The sequence below is a fragment of the Dunckerocampus dactyliophorus genome, chromosome 4 (assembly GCF_027744805.1).
Source record: "Dunckerocampus dactyliophorus isolate RoL2022-P2 chromosome 4, RoL_Ddac_1.1, whole genome shotgun sequence".
Lineage (NCBI taxonomy): Eukaryota > Metazoa > Chordata > Actinopteri > Syngnathiformes > Syngnathidae > Dunckerocampus > Dunckerocampus dactyliophorus.
The window spans coordinates 7,768,815-7,790,689 of NC_072822.1; the positions used below are offsets into that span (position 1 = coordinate 7,768,815).

The 21,875-nt window shown below is 40.2% G+C and overlaps 2 protein-coding genes across 5 annotated transcripts; both read right to left on the reverse strand.

Annotated features, from left to right (window-relative positions):
- Positions 1-158: 158 nt before the first annotated feature.
- Positions 159-8,326, reverse strand: LOC129180186 (chondroitin sulfate N-acetylgalactosaminyltransferase 1-like). Of its 2 annotated transcripts, none has more exons than XM_054774375.1 (10): positions 7,630-8,326; positions 5,263-5,799; positions 5,091-5,191; positions 4,328-4,506; positions 3,445-3,661; positions 3,262-3,363; positions 3,011-3,192; positions 2,112-2,206; positions 1,952-2,033; positions 159-471 (listed from the first exon to the last, which is right to left on the reverse strand). In XM_054774375.1, exons 2-10 carry the CDS (start codon positions 5,623-5,625, stop codon positions 200-202), a joined length of 1,593 nt encoding a protein of 530 aa, XP_054630350.1. In that variant the 5' UTR covers positions 5,626-5,799; positions 7,630-8,326; the 3' UTR covers positions 159-199. The 2 variants fall into 2 exon arrangements, with proteins under 2 accessions (XP_054630350.1, XP_054630349.1); XM_054774374.1 differs by having other exon boundaries at positions 159-672.
- A 407-nt stretch (positions 8,327-8,733) lies between these two features.
- On the reverse strand, positions 8,734-21,378 carry rnf122 (ring finger protein 122). 3 transcript variants are annotated; one of them, XM_054774979.1, is made up of 7 exons: positions 21,283-21,378; positions 20,886-21,145; positions 15,556-15,712; positions 12,046-12,091; positions 11,908-11,949; positions 11,708-11,790; positions 8,735-10,525 (listed from the first exon to the last, which is right to left on the reverse strand). In XM_054774979.1, exons 2-7 carry the CDS (start codon positions 20,908-20,910, stop codon positions 10,411-10,413), a joined length of 468 nt encoding a protein of 155 aa, XP_054630954.1. In that variant the 5' UTR covers positions 20,911-21,145; positions 21,283-21,378; the 3' UTR covers positions 8,735-10,410. The 3 variants fall into 3 exon arrangements, with proteins under 3 accessions (XP_054630955.1, XP_054630954.1, XP_054630953.1); XM_054774980.1 differs by lacking the exon at positions 21,283-21,378 and having other exon boundaries at positions 8,734-10,525; positions 11,708-11,787; positions 20,886-21,262; XM_054774978.1 differs by lacking the exon at positions 21,283-21,378 and having other exon boundaries at positions 20,886-21,259.
- Positions 21,379-21,875: the final 497 nt, after the last annotated feature.

Here is a 21,875-nt window from a genome sequence, read left to right on the forward strand (position 1 = left end):
GTGTGATAGGCCTTTTGTGTACATAGAAAAAGATCTTTAAGCTCAGCTCATGAAAATGGGAGCAAGTTGAGTGTAGCAAGCAAGGAAGATGTAGGAGTTGGTGAACTTCAGGTAATCGATTGCACGTAGTAAAATAAATAGACATTCATCGTATTAAAAAATGATTTATTCCAATGCCCATTCATCTACATGGCATGATTCATGAACTTCTGTTCTTCTTTAGGTGAGCTTCAATCTCCCGTCTGAAGATGAGCTCCCCCAGCTGGCCGTGCGAGGCCTCGCTCATGGCCTTGGTCCGCATGCACATCTGGTACTTGTCCGGAGGCAGGTCGTCGCCACACGTCTTCTCGTGCCACAGGTGGAAAAGACCACGCGACGGCGAGCGGATCACCATCAGCTTGCTGTGAAGGTACTTCCGGTACAGGTGCACGTCCTCCAGACCCCAGCCTTTAATGCTACGGTCAAAACCACCTGCAAAAAAAGGAAGGCGGGGGTGACGAATTGAATGACTTGATGGACAAACTGGCAGGACACTATTAAACAGAATAGTGTTGGACACACTTCCTCTTGATTTGTACTTCCCTTCATTTGTCTGTTGCTGTAAGCACCAATATCCTGCAATCATTTCATCATAAATTATGTTGAAAACCTTCAGCAGCAATGAAGCCAGCTCTGACATCAAGGGGAGAAATAAGGGCAGAGGTCACAACTGGGAAGTTACTGAGTTTCCTCAAATAGTGACGTGGTGCCCCAATTATTTAGCTGGGTGCACCCTCCACAACTAAACACATCACGTCCTTTTTCACTTGGAAAAATGTAATATTTTGACATCATTTGTATCATGCATTTATTTGTGGAAAATGACAAAAAATATGTTTTTTTTTAATATTCTAAAAATTACTAGGTGATTTGTTTACTTGAACAAATAAACGGCATACCCCAAATTGATGTGTCCTTCTTTCACCTCAGAGAAACAGGTGGTCCCAATAAAAAAAACAACTCATTATACTTATTAAATATATTAGATTTGTGAAACTATATAATATTGCATTACATTATTATTATTTGCATTTTCCATCATGTATTGTCCATCCATCCATTTTCTATGTCGCCTATCCTCACTAGGGTCGCCGGTATAGTGGAGCCTATCCCAGCTGACTTCGGGCGACAGGCGGGGTACACCCTGGACTGGTCGCCAGCCAGTCACAGGGCACATATAGACAAACAACCATTCACATTCACATTCACACCTATGGACAATTTAGAGACGCCAATTAACCTAACATGCATGTTTTTGGGCGGAAACCAGAGAACCCGGAGAAAACCCACGCACGCACGAGGAGAACATGCAAACTCCACACAGAGATGTCCAGATCAAACCCAGATCAGACCCCATGTAATGACTGCGTGGCCAACATGCTAATCACGAGGCCATCATGTATTGTATGTGTGATCAAATCTATAATTTATGTTATTGAATATGAGTGTAATATTATACAGTATAACTGTAATATATAGACACTGTATTTATTAAAACACATATTATATTGTGTTGTATGTTATATTTTAATGTATCATGTATTTATTTGAGGAAAATTAAAACAAAAAATCAAAAATATTTATAATGTTATTTAATATATCATCAGATGTGCCGTCTATTTGAAGAAATAAACAACCCACCATAGACAGAAGCCCCCTTTTTCCTCCCAGGAAATAAAAAACAAGTGGTGCCACTATGAATAATATAATATTATATGGTATTTTTCAAAATAGATTTTAATCTTGTAATTTTTTTGAAGAACTGACCCCCGCAGTAAAACCCCAATGTCATTATATGAAAAGATACAACACTTTACTATTCAGTGTATCATCAGTGAACATGCACTGAGAGAACCAGCAGAAAGCGTGGACCACTTTGACGTAATAGTGTCTAGTCACCGTGACTCATTACCAATGTTGAGGAAATCCGACCTGTACTGGCACGTCATCCCAAAACCAAAATCTCTCCAGAAACCTGTTTCCTTCCTTATCACCTGAGACAAAAACAATTGAAACACTTTAGCATGAAAAAATTTTTTAAAAACTTTGCTTTGTGTACAGTATTAACTCACCAGTTGTTGTTGAAAGGATGGCAGATGAGTGTAATTACTGTAGATGATAGACGGATTGTACTGGCTGAAGAGGACTGGGTAGTACACCTTTTTACCTGGATGAAAACAAACGGTACTTATCAGTGTGTTGCCATGGTGACTTTTGTAGAAAACTGTGCAAAAATGTTAAGCATTTCAGGACGTTTTCTTGCCCGCAAGGGCACCACCACAAATGCAAACCGTGGTAAGGCCAGACTTCAAATGCAAATACTGTATTGCCCTGAATATAAGACAACCCTGATTATAAGACATTTTTCAAGACCTCTTTTTTTGAAAAATATTTTTGCTTTCCATATTTGCGAATTAACAACTGGCCATTACAATAAAAACAACCTTTGAGATATTTTATTCATGTCTGGCAGGCCACTGGTGTGTGTGAGCGACAGGAAAAAAAAAGCTTTGATTTGCTTGGGTCGTTTGGTACCACCTGTTGGTTTGCATGTATAAATCTTTAGACCAGGGGTGTCCAAAGCGTGGCCTGAGAGCCATTTGCGGCCCGCAGCTTGTTTTTTATTGGCCTGCGGCAAGAAATTTGGGATAAATCTAATATATTTGGAAATAAACTTAAAAAAATATATATCAAAAATGGGAAAAATAAAGCAAAAAGGCAAAAATAATAAAACAAACTTTGTCACTAAATATAGATTGCTTTTTTACAAAATAAAAAAAATACATAAATATATCAAAGTGGCTTTCTGCATCCTTTGATTTTCGGCACGTGGCCCTTGGCGGAAAAAGTTTGCACCCCCACTTTAGACTGTATACAACAGACTTTTTAAAGCCATACTGGGGTCAATACGGTTTATGGTGCTTTGGCAATAACATTTTTATGAAGTAAACAAGATGATAAGCGGACCCACCAGGCTCTGCATTAAGACGACAGGAAGTCAAGAAGTCTGCTGTGAAGTGGATGTCGACGTCGCAAAAAAAGAGCAGCACGTTCTGGCTCCGCCTCCAAGCCCTGGCACCCACCTCTAAGCCCCGCCCACGCGAGAATTCCTCATTCAGCTGGATCAGCGTGAAGCTCCTGAAGCGTGTCTCCCTGCAGGAATTAGGTGGTTACTTATCGTCGTGTGATTGTGTCCTGTACTTCCTGGTTCCTGCACTTTACCTGGTGGTCTGATCCAGTGCGGCTTTCACCTGGTCAATCTGATCCCGCCCAAAGTAGACCACCGTCAGATGGACCTTGCCGCCCTGATGGATGCACACTTCCCTGGACAAAACATCACAAGGAAGTTGACAGCAATGCTGTGCTCCATGATGTCGTGACGTCGTTTTTTTCCCCAGGCGGTACCTGAAGTTGCGGATGAACTGTCGGAATGCGTCGGCCCTCTTGGAAAGCGGTACAATGATGTTGATGAGCATGTTCCGCGTGTCCACACTCTCGCTCTTGACCTTCACCACAGGGCCGAAAGGCCTGAAGAGGACCATGCTGGTGAAGTCCCGCGGGCTGTCGCCTTTGAACGTCAGCTCGTAAACAGTACCCCTGTCGCGCTCGGAGCGAGTCAGCCCTGTGACCACAATGCAACACTTAACCACCAACCCAAGCGTACGTTGATTACAACCAACATTGAATGTTTGTGTTTAAATGACAGAACTAATTACGATGAGTGTTGTTCTTTTAAAGGTCACATCTGTAGGGGGCAGTAGTAGCGCTTATGGATGATTGCTCTCCATCAGAGCAATAACCGTATTGATTGTATTGATTGATTGCCCAAGGGTGACTTAAATAAGGTTAAGAACCCTACTGATTTTAAGGCACAAACTTCAAATAAGTACACATTTGTCTTCTGCTCTAAAAAAGAAATCATAATAACTGAACTGTGTTTGAACCCTATTGGTTTTTAGGGATATTTAAGCCAATGTGGGCCAGGTATTAGAGGTCAAAGTTGTGAAAAGTACACTTTTAGGACTTATTTTTGGTTTGAGCAATCTTCTGCAAACGTCCATTAGCAAAGCTGTTCATTTGAAATCATGTGAAACTCAACAAAGCAGAGATATTTTAGATGAATAACCTCTTTTAGTCCCTACATTTTCAAGTAACCAATTTCATGGATTATTCTGTCTTATCAGTAGACGTTGAGTTTGGATGCTTTTTTTTTTTTTTATTTGCCCTATCGAAGATTTTCGAGGCTATCTACCCCAGTTGAGGTCGTGCATTCATGTCGTGCATTCACCCTCTATGAAGTCTGATGGGGAGAAGGTGTGCTTCCTCCTGCTGTTGTCCACATGCTGCTGAGGTCCATTGAGGACATGCAGAGCCGTCTCCACTGCTCCTGTCAGCTCGTCCCTGCGGTCCTTCCTCACGGGTCTCTCCTCAGGGTGTCTGGTCAGGCCTGTCTCCAGCTGGTACACCCTGTGTGAAGCCACACACTTCACACAGTCAGAATGAACTAGTGCACTAGTACAAGACTTACAAGCACTTTGGTCTTCGGCGGTTGTTTTAAGGCCCTTTAGAAATAAACTTGGATTGAATTGTTGACCCTCATTTTATAATAGATATTCCCTCAGACATGATGAGAGGTTGACATGCCAAAGAAAGAGGTGGATTAATGTGTATAATGCTCGTGCATAGCAATACCCAGATGCTGTGATCTTCCAGCCGTGCTGTGTACAGTGTGTTAAACATCTAGTAAAAGTCACCAGTGGAACACTTTTCCACTAGGTGGCGCTGAAAGCTCCATTTTATTAATGGGGCAGGTAGTAGGGGTCACAGGTGAGACAGGTAAACATTTGTTTTCAGTGCTCTTCTGGTCTATAGGTTCAAATTTTATAATAATCACTAAATAAAATGCAATTTCACAGATTTCAATTGCAATATCATTTTTGTGTAAACAGCCAAACCTGTATCTGTTTACAGATCACCTAAAAGCCACGGGCGAACCACTTTTATTTTAGAGGGAGCTAAAAGCTCCATTCAACACAATAAAAAAAGCTCACCTGCGCAGGGTGAAAGTGTCAAAAGGAACCACGGCGTACTCGCTGGGTAGCGCCATGCCTGCGTTGACCTCGGCCTGCTTCAACTGCGAGCGGAAGAAATCCTGTAATCATATAAGGACGCCATTTTATTCCTCTTCTCACACTTTATTTCAATCATAAATGACGTTCCGACCTTCAGGTCGGACTGTGTTGGTGTTTTGTGCAGGCTCTCCAGGCCAAGAGGCAGAATCCCATTGGTTTTGGCTTTCTCCAGAGACTCCTGCAGCTGCAGCGTCCTCTCCTGGAGAGCCTCCTTGAGCTGCGCTATCTGCTTGGTCAGGCTGTCGATGTAATGCTTATGGGAGTCCTCCCTCTCCTGCAGCAGCGCCATGTACCCCTCCTTGCTGGTGGTGCCTGAGGACCACAGGGGGTGCTCCTGGACGTCTCTGGATGCAGGCCTACAGGCCAGGAGGTAGAGCAAAGCCACACAGCAGCAGAAGCCCAGCACTGCCAGGCCAACCCGGGCAAGCAGGGCCAGCAGCCATCGTTTAAACATCTTTAAATCATAAGATGACTGAGTTAATGTCACGTGAAACAACACGATAAGTCATCCATAGCTCCTGTAGCACTCCTTTTATTTTGCCATTTTTACACAGGCGACGTCTTCACCGGGTGTCACTTTTTAAACGCCATATCAGGTCCGGACAGCATCAACAGGCAGTTGAAGCTCCTAAAATTAAAATATTTCAAAGCCTTAGAATGAACATCAATAATAAAAAAAAAAATTAATCAAGTCATCAACACTGAGCAGTAATATTCAGTACGAGGCAAAAGTCTGTTAGTTGATCATTTTGAAGGCACAAAAGCCATGGTTTGTAAGCTGAATGCCACATTGTGGAGGTGCAGCAGAGCCTTCGTCCCGACAGTCAACGCTTACTGAGGCGTTTGATCGGCAAAGTAAATTTAAAATGAAACAGCGCAAAATGTTGCGCGCTCACAGGCAGTGTCGCTCGCTACATTGTAAAAGAAATGCAACCTTTCAATACCGTTGAAAAGCCAACATTTCGGGAAACGTTAGAAATGTTTGATAGACACAAATTGCCACAAATTGCCTGGGAGAACGTCACAAACAGCAATTCCTGAACTGCATAACCGAGTGAAAGAAGATGTGTTGAAGGACATCAGAAACATTGCATTTTACTCTGCCACCACAGATATGTGGGCCAGCTAAAATATGACCCCCTACATTAGTTTAACAACACACTACATAACTGCTGTGTGGTTTTTATTGGGGTGTTTTTTTTTCTTAACAGAGACAGGGCCTTTTTTTTATTGATTTGGGTTATCATTGTGATTTTTATTTAAGTGCAATTTTTGATAAAAGAGACTGATAATCCATTTTATTTGTATTTAACTTTTTTGGTTTGTTTAATTTGTTTAAAAGCTCTTAACATTCCAATAACAATGTGAGAAATTACAGTTTATTGCTTTTGATTCCATGTACTGTCATTATTTTGCATTTTGAAAAAATGGTCTAAAAAATGTCAATAATATCATTTATCAACAATAATTTGTCTTACAAATTATCGTCGATAAATCGTTGATATATAAATACATTATATATATATATATATATATATATATATATACACACAAGCTAAATACACATATATATAAATACACACAATATACTGTATATATATATATATATAATGCATTTATATATATATACACACACACACACACACACACATATATATATATATATATTTATATATATATAAAAAATGTATATAGAATGCATTTAGTTATTTATGTATTTATTTATTTTAATGTATTTAGATTTATTTCATTATATAATTATTAGAATACAATGTTTTTATAGGCAAATTTAATGATTTGGTATTATCTTTATTATTTATCTGTATTATTACATGAAATATAACAGATGCATTACATTACAAGTACTAAAGCAAGTCTTCATGTTTGATGTTTTTTAACTTCCTACGTTCAATGTTTTAGGACAAAATTGTAATTCAGTGATCCATCAAGGTGAAATTGTGTTGAAGTTCCACATAATAACAATAATCATCTCAGTTATTTTCCTCCTCTGAATGCCACCAGACAGAAATGACAAAAACAAGCTTGTCTGCGTGTGTGTGTTGCCGTCCTAGCACAGTTTATTCCTAGCACAGTTGCCTCTTTATTGCACAGGTAGAGGCTGATCTCATGAAAGAGCTGCCTATGTTTCCAGTTCCACCCATCTATGGCCCTCTCTTTCTGTGTGTGTGTGTGTGTTTGTGTGTGTGTGTGGCTGCAAGAGAGAAGAGATTGCAGATACATATGTTCTTACAATGCAGACTTTTCAACACTGTTTCAACACCAATGTGAGCAGTTTTAACATGTTTCACAGTCACATTAACAGCAAAAATATTTGCATAGCATTATCTGGATCCTTCGCATTCAGTAAACAAGCAGCTTTATGACAGCATAAAGTGAAAATGTTTGCACTCATCTATATGCTCACACTCTTAAAGCTTGGAAGAATATGTGTACTCACCATCTAATGGGAATTTGTCAATATCCTCCTAATCCAAAAACATATACCACAATGTCTGATAATGTTAAAATAAAGGTGACATGAGGCTGCAAGTGGTCCTGCAGGAGCAAAGTCAGCTCCTGCATGCATCCTTCTCTGCTCTGCTTCAGTCTCCACCTTTTTCCCAGCACCTCCCTTCTGCCTGCATGGTAATTGGGGTCTTGCACTTTTCATGAAGCAATGTGCACATATAACCTTGTTTTCACTTGCTACTAACCCTAACGTTTGCCTGTTTTTTTTTTTTTTTTAATATATTTCTGTTACTACAGGAAAATTGAGTTGCTTTAGGTATGTTTCATTGCTTGCATCCATATTGCTGTGCAAAATTCTTCAAACAACACTTGATTTAGCTATGCTGTAATGATAATAAGTAATTATCACACCTTTAATATTTATAAACTGTAAATTGAAAGTGTTAAGGTCCAGCTTTTGACCCTTAACAGCCGACGTAATCGAAGATAGTGCCTTAATCCATGCCATAACTTATCTAGCAAGCTACTAACTGCAAGCTAAGTAGTGACTAAATTTATCGAAAAAATATACATGTTAAAGTTGTTTTTTTTTTACAGACAAATGCGCCGCTAACTAGTGTCACATAAATACTATTTAACATTAATTTCAAGCTACGAGATACGAGCTACGAGAACACTAACGAGTCTTGCAGTGCCAATGAAAACAGAGGAGGAGCGGGGAACAGGCACTTCACGTGACTACATCAGCTGTTGCACTGAATTCTGGGAGTTGTAGTATCAACTGGTACTTTTGTGATACTAACTGGCCAGTTTAAACATAAAACTAATATTCAGTAATAATATTTGTAATTTTTGTTTGCTTGTCTGGGTTTTCATGTGTATATGGTATATACACGTTATAATATAATAATAAACTATTATAAATTTTGTAAATACTATTATTATTACTGGGTGCTTCAGCAGGGTTTATACGTATATGAAAATGTTTGTAAATTACAAATTGCAACCCAGGACATTTATTGGCGTATATGACAGGTAAATAATGTTTAAAAAAACAAAAACAAAAAACAAATCATTTAGCCATTTAAAATAATTTTTGTACCAGATCTGACCTGAGGGTGGCGCCACATGTATACGACATATCAGGACGTCAACAAACTGAGTGAAACAGACAAGTGGATTTATTGTTGCTTCCGTTTATTTACATCAGTTAGTTTACAAAAATGTGGAACTTGTTTGGCGTTTTATTATTAATGTTATTATTAATGTGCTTGGTGAGTTTTGTGCTCAGGTCAGGCAGTGTTTTGCTTTTCAGTTTAAACTCTTTAGTTAAAAAACAGCAGTGGAATGTTCACAATGTATAGAAGCACCAACAATAATGTCACAAAATACTGCAGACTGTGCAGCCATATAATCCCAGCGAAGTGATACGGTCTTTTATATGAACACAAAGTGCATTAATCTTCAAAATACTTCAACATAGAATCACACAACTATTGCAGTGGGGCATTTCTGCTCATTCATTTGGTACAATGCACAATCTAACGAGATCCAATAGAACTGCAAAAACCTAGCATGGATAACATATCATTTATATGTATTATTGTGGTTGTAGTATGCTGTGGTGCATGAAATTAGAGCTGCATTGCATCATACTGGTTGTAACATTTTGATACAAGCGACACAGTGCAGTTCTACACCACTGGCTGAAAACTACCAGCACAATAATAAATATTGTTACATTAAAGCATTATCTTTATAAAGCCATCATTTCGGATACTGCTCTTGAATTGGAGCTCATTAGATTTAGCAGGTAATACTGTGGTCAGTGAGTGTGTGTAAACATAATAAAAACATATTGGGGGACAGTAAATGTACAACACAAGTGGTATTAACCCTTTATACAGCAATTTGAACCATATACAATTATTGAAGTTACTCAAGTAACAGTTTCCAAAAATGTAATTATGATATCAGTACATCAGTTTTAAAAATTATATTTAATAGTTATTCAATTATTATAATATTTGTTGATTTAATGATACAATTTTCTGTCAGTATATTTTAAAAATATGTCCACACATTTATTTGGTGACATCATTATTTTAAAAATTATTTTATAAATGTATTTGCAATACTATCATTACCTTTATTTGATGATTGGCTCCGAGAGATCACATGGTTAATAGTGATGCCTCTTTGACATACCAAATATGATTCCTTGCACCATAAAGGGTTAAAAAGTGTGCATTGATTAAAAACACTATGAATTACTGTGTATGCGTGTGCTTTGTAGTTAAAGTTAGATGATCTTTAGAAAAAAACCCACTCTTATCTTCTTATTCACATTGGTCAAATATACCATATCCTTGCTACAGTGCTTTATGGTCATCTTCTTCACGTGACGCAGATGTACACTCGTGCAAATGTCTCAGCTTTCTCACGGGAGTCAACAGAACACTCCTGGCTGTAAAGAAAAAAAGCTGTTGACCTCACTGGAGGGAACTGAAGATATGCGGAGAGGGAGATGTGGAAAAAAGACCGGTGGAGCAGGGACGTGTGGGTGGTTGAAGATTATCAAGAAGGTGGCACCGTGTTGCCATCTCAGGGTTGGGTTGCCAGGCAACAGCATCCCTCGGCACAGTCTTTTTCTGGGTGGTCAGCCAGCCCCAAAGTGCTCTTACGGTGTCCTCGTAGCAGCCAAACACTGGTCCTTTCATCCTGCTGGTGGCTACCACCACGACAGCCAAGGCGGGATGCGGTTGCTAGGTTACACCAGTTCATCCAGCAGTGTACCGATGCTGTGGTGCTGCTCAGGGGGGCCGGCGATGGGTTTGTTGCACATGGGGCAGACACAGCGCACCTCCAGCCACTTGACAAGACACCTGCAGAGGCGCACACACACAGGACACTCACTCAGACATTAGTCAGTAAACGCGTGTGATGCTTGTTTATGTTTGTGTGTGTGGTGTCTCTTCTCATTGCACCTGCCTATGTTACCATCACCTGAGAGCTCCTCCTGTTACTTTGCCCCTCTGCTGTAGCTAATTTAGGTAGGCAAAATATTTGAAGCAGCTCTCAGTACAATGCAGTGCACTACAAACTACATGGAAACGCAAGGTGGACAACCAGATTGTATTCTGCCGGGCATTCATTGGGAGTTTTCTTGTTTTTTCTTCTTATTGTTAATTAAATACAATTACACATTTATGTTGTTTTTGACACTTGTCCCATAACAAGTACCTTTGATTAGTGAGGCGCATGTAAAATGTTTGCATCAATTTTGTAAACTTGTGTGTAAGTATGTGTTCGTGTATGTAAGAAATGTAATAAACATATTGTGTAAAAATGTTTAAAATTTTAGTAAACTTAATTATTTATTATTTAACCTTTCTTATAATTTCCCAATTTTCCATAACATATATTTTATTCATTAAACTAAATAGTTTTGCCTCAATAGCTTCAAGACATAATTAAGCAACAATCAATTCCACTAAATGCTTAATTGAATTTCATTGCAAACAATATCCTGTCTATGTTTATATTTCAAGTACTCTTATCAACACTTAGAAATGTCAACTTGAGATAAACTAACAAAAATGGGCCACAAAAGTAAACATTGCACAATAACATTACATTACATTAAAACCTCTCAAAACTGAGCATCATTACGTTTGTAAAGGCAGCTCTTGTATTGGATCTTACAACATCGTGTAAATGTCCCTAATTTTGTGGCCAGTGTCAATACATCTTTTAGAGAAGCCCGAAAAAATGATACTTGTTGGAAACATCCCCCAGGATAAGGAGACAAAGGGGCTATTTTTAATCATTTGCAGCGGAACTGAAATTGACCCAAACTAAATGACCTTGCCAAAATAATAAAGGAAGCTTTTGGATGAGCTTTTAATAGTTGCAGCACAACAATGGAGGTCACGTGAGTGGAGGAATATGCAAAGAGAGGGGTCACTATTTACCCTTGATGGAACATGCTTATACAGTATAAGGAAGATGACAAGTGTGATTTCAAACAAAAACACACACATAACCTGCCCTTGTTATGTACTCACTTTCGATGGAAAGCGTGTTGGCATGGCAACACTCCCAGCTCGTCTTTCACTTTAAAGTCCTCCAGACACACTGCGCACGTCTGCTGTGTGAGTGACAGACAGCACACTCAGCCTTTTGATATTTACGCTCGTTGTTTTGCAAAGAAGTGTTCCACGTGGGAATAAAACACGGGCAAGGAAATGCACATGCACATTCTTACCCCATGCAGATTCAACCTTTTGGGATCACCTTTTAAAACCACCTGGCGAGACATACAGAGACAACATCATGTTTAAATGTCAGTAAATGTAGACGATACAGTCATCGGATGTGTTGATGTGTTGTTCTTCAGGCCTACCTCTTTGTATCCAAACCGCTCACTCTGGGCTTGGTGTCGGAGTTTGCTAAGGGACAATTGACAAACACATTACTAAATATTGTTAAAAGACCAGCGTGACAAAGCCAAAAATACTTTACGGCCCAAATATAAGACCACAGTGAATGTAAGACGACCTCTCTTTTTCAAGACAAAATCAACAACAAAATGAATGTTTTTTAAAAATTGTGTTTAAAAGAAAAATGGTAGATTGCAATTTTTATTGTACAGTCGTCCCTCGTTTTATCGCGTTTAATTGGTTCCAGACCCAACCGCGGTAAGTGAATTTCGCCGAAGTAGGATTCATTGTTAATAAATTGAATATTTTTGTAGTTAGCGCATAGAAAGCATGTTTATGACTTTATACATACTGTACAGTTTTTACCACTATTAGAGCCCTGTAGACATGAAATAACACCCAATAATACGGGATCACTGCAGGAACACAAGACACAGCTACGGCTGCATAGCATGCTAGCAAGCTAACTAGTTAGCCTCCAATTAATTTATCCTAAACTTAAGAAAGGGTTTAAAACGGAGTAGGGAAGAAAGACAAAATAAGATGCCAAAAACTTACCACTTCCACACGGAATAGGAGTCTCATCAGTGTTTTGTGTCATTACTGACGCCCGGTGGCCAGAATACTACATATCACTTGTATTTCAGTATTTTGGACTAATAATGGGCCATAGTCACCCACAAAACAGCAATCATTTATTAATAAATTTTTGGAAAATCCCGACAGAGTGACGGAGCGATATTTGAACCTCGATGTAGCGAGGGACGACTGTATGTAATATTTCCTTTGATGTTTGATGACTCTGCTTCAATGATCACCGTTATCTTGAAATCAGCATCATAACTTCTCCTCTGTTGTTTTATGTGTGTGAGTGACAGTAAGAAAAGCTGTAGATACCCTGTGGAGAAGTCGTTTGATGCCACCCATTAATTTGCATGTATGAATCTCTAGAAATACAAGACGACCCATCTTTTTCAGACTGTTTTCTGGGGAGAATTCCATATTATATTGGGACATTACGGTAATGGAAGATTGAACAGCCTTTTGGAACCGACGCTGTTCGAGGGTCCACCGCTCTCTGATAATGAAGAGTCATGCCCACAACATTTATTTTCCAATAATGACAAATACAAGTAATGATGTGTCCCTCTATTTGAATCCCTTCAGCGCCCACAGAGGCAACAATGGTGACATGCTTATGACTGCGCGAGCTGTGCCTGTTTAAGCAGTTATTTTTACACAACTAAACATAGACACACACACAAGTCTGTCACCGTCTGTGACTGTCAGGCCTCACTAGATTGAATGCCACACACCCAAAATCACATCTCGCTGAGTGACCGTTTCAAGAAGGGAAATAACAATTATTGAGTTGTTTATGTCATTTGGTTTATTGTTTGCACTAATTGCTGCAAGCAAAGACCTTCACGAGGAACAATGTGAGGATGCAGCTTTCACATGTGTGCAGGTTTCCCATGCTGAGGGAAACATGAGAAGTGGGTTAAAGGGGGAGAATGATGGACTTTTCTTCAGCTATTGTGTGCAAGAATTTACATTTACAAAGTCCTCAATGGCTCTCCATTGACCAGCTCTCATTGTATGAAACACTGTATGTGGGAAATGATGTAAAAAAAAATGGTGTAAAAAATAAACACCACAGCCCAATAGCACAATATTAAACAGTTTATTCTAACCAAAACATTTTATTCTAACCAAAATTCGTTCTCAATTTATTGATTTATATTAATAACAAGGTTTGTGCATATGCTAATAATAATGATCATGATAATATGTAATATTCATACGTTAACTACAAATAATTTTACATATAACAATCTAAATAAATAGAAATACATAGCAAAAATACATTAAAAAATATAACAATGAATCTGGATAATCACAACTATGAGCAGCAACTACTAATAACCAATTAATTCATCAATGTATTTTTAAAGCAACAAATTAATGAAGTCATACAGGAGATACAAACAGTATATATCCTTTTACAAAAATCGATTGATTGCACGACCAGGACAAAAACCCCACTGCTCCTCCTGAATCCGAGAATCAACTATCCGGTGTATCCTCCTCTCCACAACTCCTGAATAGTCCTTACAAGGTTGAGAAGTGTGATCCCACAAAAGTTGGAACACACCCCCCAGTCTCCCTTTTTAAAAAGGGGGACAAGCACCCTGGTCTGCCAATCCAGAGGCAACACCCCCAATGTCCACTCGACGCTGCAGAGCCGAATCAACCAAGGCACCCCTACAGCATCCAGGGCCTTAAGGAACTCCGGGCGGATCTCATCCACCACTTTTTGACCACCTCGGCAACCTCAGCCCCAGAGATTGGAGATGCACTGCTTCCACCGGTCTACGAAATCTCGAGTCGAGGTCAGCTGCTTTTGGAATCCCATGCGCCAAAACAGCGCAATAGGACTCTTTCTTCACCTTGACTGCAACCCTCACCGCTGATGTCCACCACGAAAGGGCAACAACCACCTTACGGCCACAGCTCCGATCTGCCGCCTCGGCAATGGAGGCACGGAACATGGCTCACTGCCTGTCGTCAGTTAAATGCCCATCCTTAATTTAGGCACATGAACTGACAGCCTTGTAAACGCTATTTTGTTCCAACCATTAGAGAAACATAATTATCTTACTGTACACCTAGTTGCCCTCAAAATAACTCTCATCAACTAATTAAAGTTATATTTTTGGTGTAGGTACACTCACTTGGTGCTTGAAAGTGAGGCTGAGACGATACTGTGTGCTTCAGTGTATGTAAAATGTTAAAGAAGGGGAGATTCTACGGGAAAATACATAAAGACTTCTTTTGACTTCTTTTTGTCTTTGGGTCTCCCACCACAAACCATGCAGGATATGCTTGATTGGGAAGGAGTCTGTAGGAGTGGGGCAGGCAGGGAGGGGATAACAGGAAAGCTTCCCCCCCGACAAAGAGTGGCATTCATCTCTGCACATTCATCAGATGAATCAAGCTCCATAAATGAAGCTCCAGTCGCACTCCTACCCTGCACTACCTTCAGCATGTTAATGTGGACACAGGAAGTGAGTCACTGCCTATGAGTCATGATTAAATGCTCTCGACAAAAAAGGTTTTTTTGGGGGGGGGGGGGGATCGACACACACAATTGACCAGCAGTTGAAGAGAATGGGTCTTTTTTTTAAAGAGCTTACTCTTAAATAGCAAATTTATCTAAGATGTACAGCAGCCTTGAGGTTTGTTAGAACAAACTGCAGGTGTTCCCCAATTGTTTTACTCCCACTCTACTGCTGCAAACACTGACATTGCGGCAGAACACTTCCCGTTGCCTCACATCCTGTCTTTCAAAACAAAACGTCCCCGATGTTCATGAGGGAGTTTGCGCTCAACAGAGTTCATCCACACGTCCCCTTTTTAGGTCTTCCCTCCCACAATGACGCATACGTTTAAATCCCATCATGTGTCCTCACCTGATGAAGTAACAGCAGAAGATGAGGCTGAGGATGAAGACAAAGATGCCCGTGCCAAAGATGACCATGTAGATGTTTAGCGGCAGGTCTTGGAAGGTGATGGGCGGCATGGTGCACGACTTGTTGGAATAGTCCTGAGTCAGACCACAGAAGCAGCCTATGAGAGAACACAGAGAGACAACCACTTCAACGGTTTCATTCAGTGTATACACGCATACACATACACACGCAAAGGTTTAGCCATAAGTCAGTATTCAGCAGCTTTGTCAACCTCTGCATGCGCTTTAAAATGTTGGTCGCACTGCTCAGCTGTTGTTGTGAAACCCATATGTGTTCTACTTGCTGTACCGTTGTTTACAATGAACTCATCAGCGCTATTAATGCTGGACGGGCAGTTTGCTCCTTGCCGCTATTACAACATTGGTTCTGTTGCTGCCGTGTTGTGCAACATATTTGTTCATAAATGACCATGTGGTCAAAGAGAGAGACATTTTTCTTTGCAATTTCTCATGCACTCCAAATCATGATTCATCATGCTTATTTAATAAGTTAAACCGTTGTTTTATTGAGTCAGTTTTCACATTTCAGATGTAACCTCCAATTACTCTCATTACTCAAAGGTAAGATGGCTATAATTAGAGCATTTGCAGTACAGTCACCCATCATTGCTCATTTACAGTAAGTGATTTACACTCCGGGCCGCACGGTGGCCGAGTGGTTAGCATGTTGGCCACACAGTCAGGAGATCAAGAAGACCTGGGTTCTCCGCTTGGGCATCTCTGTGTGGAGTTTGCATGTTCTCCCCGTGTGTGGGTTTTCTCCAGGTTTCCTCCCATATTCCAAAAACATGCATGTTAGGTTAATTGGTATTAATGTGTTTCTCTATTTGTGCCTGGCGACTAGTCCAGGGTCTATCCCGCCTCTTGCCCAAAGTCTAGGCTCCAGCACACCTCGCGACCCTAGTGAGTATAAGCGGCATAGAAAAAGAATGGCTGGACTTACACTCCAAATTACTTGACTGTCATATGATTAGAAGCACAACACCAAAGTGGGTGAATGAAGAGGTTTTTTGGACTAAAGTCATCTTATCATTGTGTAGACTCCCTCTGAGCGCACAACAGTCCATTGTTTTCAAGTCTTGAGCTGGACTCAACAACTCCACAGCAAACAGATGGTGCTTCCATTAAAGGCGTCCTCCTTTGTCTCATCATACTTTGATGCACAACTCCTGCGGGTTTGACCACCATAAGAGATCATCATCCTTGTTATCGTCAAGGTTGCAGGAAGAGAGAGCTGCAGGAGGCTGCTGACGACGGAACAACAAACAGGGGCATTCATGGCTCGTGTTGTGTAACAAAAGTAATATGCTTGCTATGTCTGCGTCAACAGTAATCACAGCAGAAGCACACTTGGTCATGGAACAGACTTGTGTTTTTTGTGATTGTATTAAAAGGTCCACATGGTTTAGTCCATCTAATTTAAATGCATTAATGGATGCGCGGATGCATGCATGCAGAGGCTAATTACTGTATGGATTAATACATGTATGAATGAATGGATGGCTGTGTACATAAATGGATGATTGAAGTAGATGTAAGCATTATTAAATGGATGGACAGATGTTTGTGCATATTCTCACAGAGATTTTTGACGTACGGTATACGGAAAACAATAATGGACCTAGAACGGCACCCTGGAGTACCCCATTTTAGACAGGAAGGTAAGAGTGAGCTAACTCCTCTACTCCTGAACCGCTGCACACAAAAGGAAAATTTGCCAAAAGAAGCAGATATTTTCCTGACAATTACACCACAAAGTGGCGCTGTTATTAAACTCCAAGGTTTGATTTTTCACACAGCTCAAAGCGCTCGACAAAACACCCACTGCAACTTTAAGGTGTTAAGCTGAATCACCACAAAATTTGGTCCACCTCTTTAGGGGAGTGACAAGCACATGTCTGTCAAATTTGAGCAAGGCCGATTGAAAAACAACCAAAACAAACCATCCAGCAACACATTTTTGCAGGGGCACAGGCATGTCTTAGCAATTAATTGTCCATATAAATTTATAAAACCTCAAGAATATCTGTCTTACATGTATGCTAGCATTTGAGCACAACCCATAGGGGATGCAACAGATCATTTATGGGGTGTCTTACTTTTTTTTTAACAACAGTATATGGAGAACAATAGTGTATCTTGGTGGGAGCATTGGTATGAGACAAAAACGGACATAAAGAGATGGTGATACATTATCGATAGATGGTAAAGTTGACGGCGATTCTAAAATTAGTGAAGAACAATAGAGGAAGTGAGTTGTGGGGTACCTCATTTGACACATAAAAGTAAGAGGCAGACATAATTTGACAGACAGATGACTCATAGAAGACTAACAAAGAATATATAGTGACGGATGTCTGGATGGCGACCTTTACCAGTCTTATTTCCCCATACCAGTTATTGTTTTCTCTGAGCTCACTTTTTCCATCGATCGCATAATTTTTCCCCCACAAAAGTAACATGTTGACATTTCCACGTGACTCCCACCTTGCAGTTTAAAATTGAAGCCTGAGACGATCGATAGCGGACGCCTCTCTGCTCCACTCTGTCTGAATGAGCACTGACGCTCTATTAATCAGAACTCATCAACGGCCTGGCGGTCAAGTTCTGTCGCGGGGCGACTTTACTGCAAGTATACACAGTCTTTGTCTGTTTTTTCAGTAGACGTGGAGGCTGGGAGGTAGCACTAGCTGATGACACCTGCGAAGCTCCAGCACACACAAACACACACTGAGAAAATCTGGGTCATTTGCATTCAAGTATACTGCATGTTCATCCCATCACCAATGTCTAAATGCATGAGTGCACACATCTTTCTCCTCCACCTTTGTATGCACCAAGCACAGACAGCTACATATGAGCTATTTTGTTGTTGCAGGACCACTGACCTATATATTGGCACACTGAGGAGGTCTTGCCAGAGCCCAGATAGCAGTAAATGCATTTAAAAAAAAAACAATTTTATCTCATATTTTTAGCAGAGTCGGTTTTGCCTGCTGGACATATGTTAGGAAAGCCCCTCTGTGATTTGATAGCGTCTTTGACAGCTCCTGGTGGAGTTTTGTCCTATTTACGCACAAAGCTGCTGGTGCTGCTTGCTCTAAAGACAGAACTTTGCATCAAATATTCAACAGTTCACATGAGAAAGAAGACGGAGGAGGATGAGGAGGAGGGGGATCATTCAAATCTGCTGCAACTGCTATGTTTTCAAACAAAAAGAAAGTAGACTGAGGCCAAACCATGACAGGACAACATGACAACATTGCATGTGTTGTCATAAACATGACACCAGCATCCACAGTGCAGCGCTGCATTCAAAGGCATGAATGGCCGGACTCCACCACAGCCAACAGATGAGGATGTTTTCTTTTACTGTATTTCCAAGATGTACTTTATATTTAATCCAGGGCAATGAATCAATAGCAAAATTAATGTGTACAAACCTGTCGAGTGCTATCTTTCAAAAATAATTTACACAACCATTTCAGCTGGCAACACACATTCTCCTTCACAACACCACAGTACACGTTGGAATTCATGTTCGCCTCATTGAACCGCAGCTCCTCAAACTCGGCAGACGTCATGTAGGGTCAGACCATGACGCTACCACCACCATGCTTGACTGCAGGCAAAACACAATTACCTTGCTACTCACTTGTGCTGCCAGCTATTTAGACAATAATGGCAATGTGGTGACTCATTTTCAATGCATAGTAGAACTATACTGCGATACAAGCTGTACACTGACTACTCTAATGTATATCTAAGTTTACTTTCGATAGTATTGTCCCTCGAAAAAATATACTGTAATAAAAACGGTTGCTGCACAGACACACACACACACACACGCACACACACACACACGTAATACAATACCGTTTGTAAATCCTGTTTGCAACTAACGACTATTTTCTTAGTCGGTTAATCTGAAGCTTGTTGTTTCGATTAATCAAGTAATTGATTAGGCCCTCGACAGACCAAATCAATATGAACCAAACACAAGCAGTTATTGGTTCGGTGAGCAACACATCAGAAAAGAGGCAAAAATGTTGAGAACTATTTTTCAAATAAAGCTGATGTGTGTGTGAATATCTTGTTTTGCCTCAAACACGAAGATAGCTGGTCTGCTTTCATGGACGACAAAAGAAATTTTAAAATATAAACATTTGAGAGGCTGAAATCAGAAGATATTTCCATTTTCAATTTTATACAAATAGCAAAATAGAGGTCAATTCATTCGATAATCGATTAATCATGGATTCATTCATTAATTGTTGCAGCTGTAGTGTAAACACGTGTCTCATAATCATTACAGTGATGTGTTTGGCCAGAGGTAGATGGCACTGTTTTGCTTTCTAATATGTACAGTATTTTGCAGTTAATACAGAGCAGTGCTTCAATCATCAAATTAATGTGTATAAATTATGTTTGTCTCATTAGCCTTATTTTTGTTTAGATTCCCTCGATGGGGGAGTTTTTCCTCATCTCTTTGACATCATTTCTGTTGCACATTGGTGCTGTATAAATAAAACTGACTCCCTTTCCTCCGTGGGCCTTCCTTTTCTAGCTGGTTTTCAAGAATAGGAACAATTAGGTTGATCCAACAGCTCCCTAGTTAATTAGTAAAGTTGTATATGGAACCACAGAGTATATGACTCACTTATAAAGACATTTTAATTGGTCGGGGGGCTGGTATGATGGAGCCCTTTGAATTCTGCCTAGCAACAAGTACACAAAGATGAGCAGGAACAAGAACAGGAACAATCTGATTTACTTCAGTTCTGAAGTTTTACAGGAAATCACACGTTATTTTAGTTTTTTATACAACTTATGGAATGTGGTAGTTTTCTCATTTTTCATATGTAAAACCACCAGTGATCATCCACGAGATAGCAATATTTCAGGCTCTATTTTCCCCTCACTGCGGAATGTCATTCTTTGATACTTTGCACTATTTTCGCCTCCAAACAGGAGGGGAGTTGAGCAGCACAAAGGGAGTAATTGTTCTTGTCCAAAACAGCAGCAGTAGCATGAGCAAGGAGACATGCTGCACCCAAAAAGGGGGGAAACTAGCTGTAATCCATCATCTTTTATTACCATTATTAGCACTGTAACAGGGGGGTTGACTTTGTTTGACATTAGCATGTAGGAAAATAGACAAGGGAGGTGCTACCCCATGCAATAAAGATAGCACGCTGCCTTGCATGTGTTTTTCTTGCATTAAAAATCATGCCCAAGTCAATGTAAGAGCAGTGAAAAAGGCTTGCTTACCGTTGCACCACTGAAAGGGTTGCATCAATGCATCAGGGGCGGGGGGAAGCCTTCCTTGAGAGGATCCGACTCTTGTTTGCAAACAAGCTGGTGGTTGACCTCAAGAGAGTGGCCAGCTAGACAGTCAAGATGAGGTCACCACCGAACGTAGCACATGAAGACGACAAACACATGATCCACACTGCATCCACGGTTTCGTCCACACTTCTGTTGTCCTGCTTGTGTTTTCCGTCATCACAGCGAGGCGAGCCCAGCAGCATCTGTGGGAGAGAAGACAAAGTAGATCACTGCCTTTACAGCTCCCACCCACACACATCATGGTGACGTGCGTGGGGACCAATGTGCACCGTCTGACTGGAGGCAAAGTGTTTCCCGACATTCGTGATCGCCGTCTCACCTTTTCTTTACTGGCTAATCCTGACCAAAAGTGAACTTGTGATCCCGCTACCAGAGACGTATGAGTAGCCAGGGGCAGGTGCTCCACCTCCATAGAGTCAATTTGAAAAAAGAAAATCACTAAAATCATATTGCTGAGTAGGAAATATATCTAACATACGTTACTAACATAAAATGCATTATGTTATTATTATAAGTATGCCAAAATATGACCATAACAATATTATTCAATCTTAATCATGACTATTTCTTTCTTGCTTTGCCAACCCTTCTCCCCAATACAAAAAATATATTTAATACAAATATATTTATTATAGTAATTAGTATAATTAACTATAATGTTATTAATATAGCCATCATCATCATTACTATTAATACAGGAGATCCCTGCATATTAACATATTTTCTCTGCTATGAATTGTAAATTATTCTTCTATGGTAACGCCAATAAAAAGTGGTTTGATGGCACTATCTGCAGGGGGATAAAAAGGTGCGGCAGCTATGAATCCAGCAGAGGGCGTTGCCTCACAAGTCAATTCACCCATACTTTGGCAATACGTGTACGTTGTAAGTACAAGGCTTTATACTGTATGC

What these genes read in the sequence shown, in the direction of transcription:
- LOC129180186 (XM_054774374.1), bottom strand. Translation starts at nt 5,625, where the DNA reads ATGTTTAAACGATGGCTGCTGGCCCTGCTTGCCCGGGTTGGCCTGGCA. An exon ending in GACACTTTCACCCTGCGCAG is followed by an intron (nt 4,507 to 5,090) that starts GTGAGCTTTTTT and finishes GGCTTCACACAG; the next exon opens with GGTGTACCAGCTGGAGACAG. An exon ending in GCACTGGATCAGACCACCAG is followed by an intron (nt 3,193 to 3,261) that starts GTAAAGTGCAGG and finishes TAATTCCTGCAG; the next exon opens with GGAGACACGCTTCAGGAGCT.
- rnf122 (XM_054774979.1), bottom strand. Translation starts at nt 20,910, where the DNA reads ATGCAACCCTTTCAGTGGTGCAACG. An exon ending in ACCCTTTCAGTGGTGCAACG is followed by an intron (nt 15,713 to 20,885) that starts GTAAGCAAGCCT and finishes GTTCTCTCATAG; the next exon opens with GCTGCTTCTGTGGTCTGACT. An exon ending in AGCGGTTTGGATACAAAGAG is followed by an intron (nt 11,950 to 12,045) that starts GTAGGCCTGAAG and finishes ATGTCTCGCCAG; the next exon opens with GTGGTTTTAAAAGGTGATCC.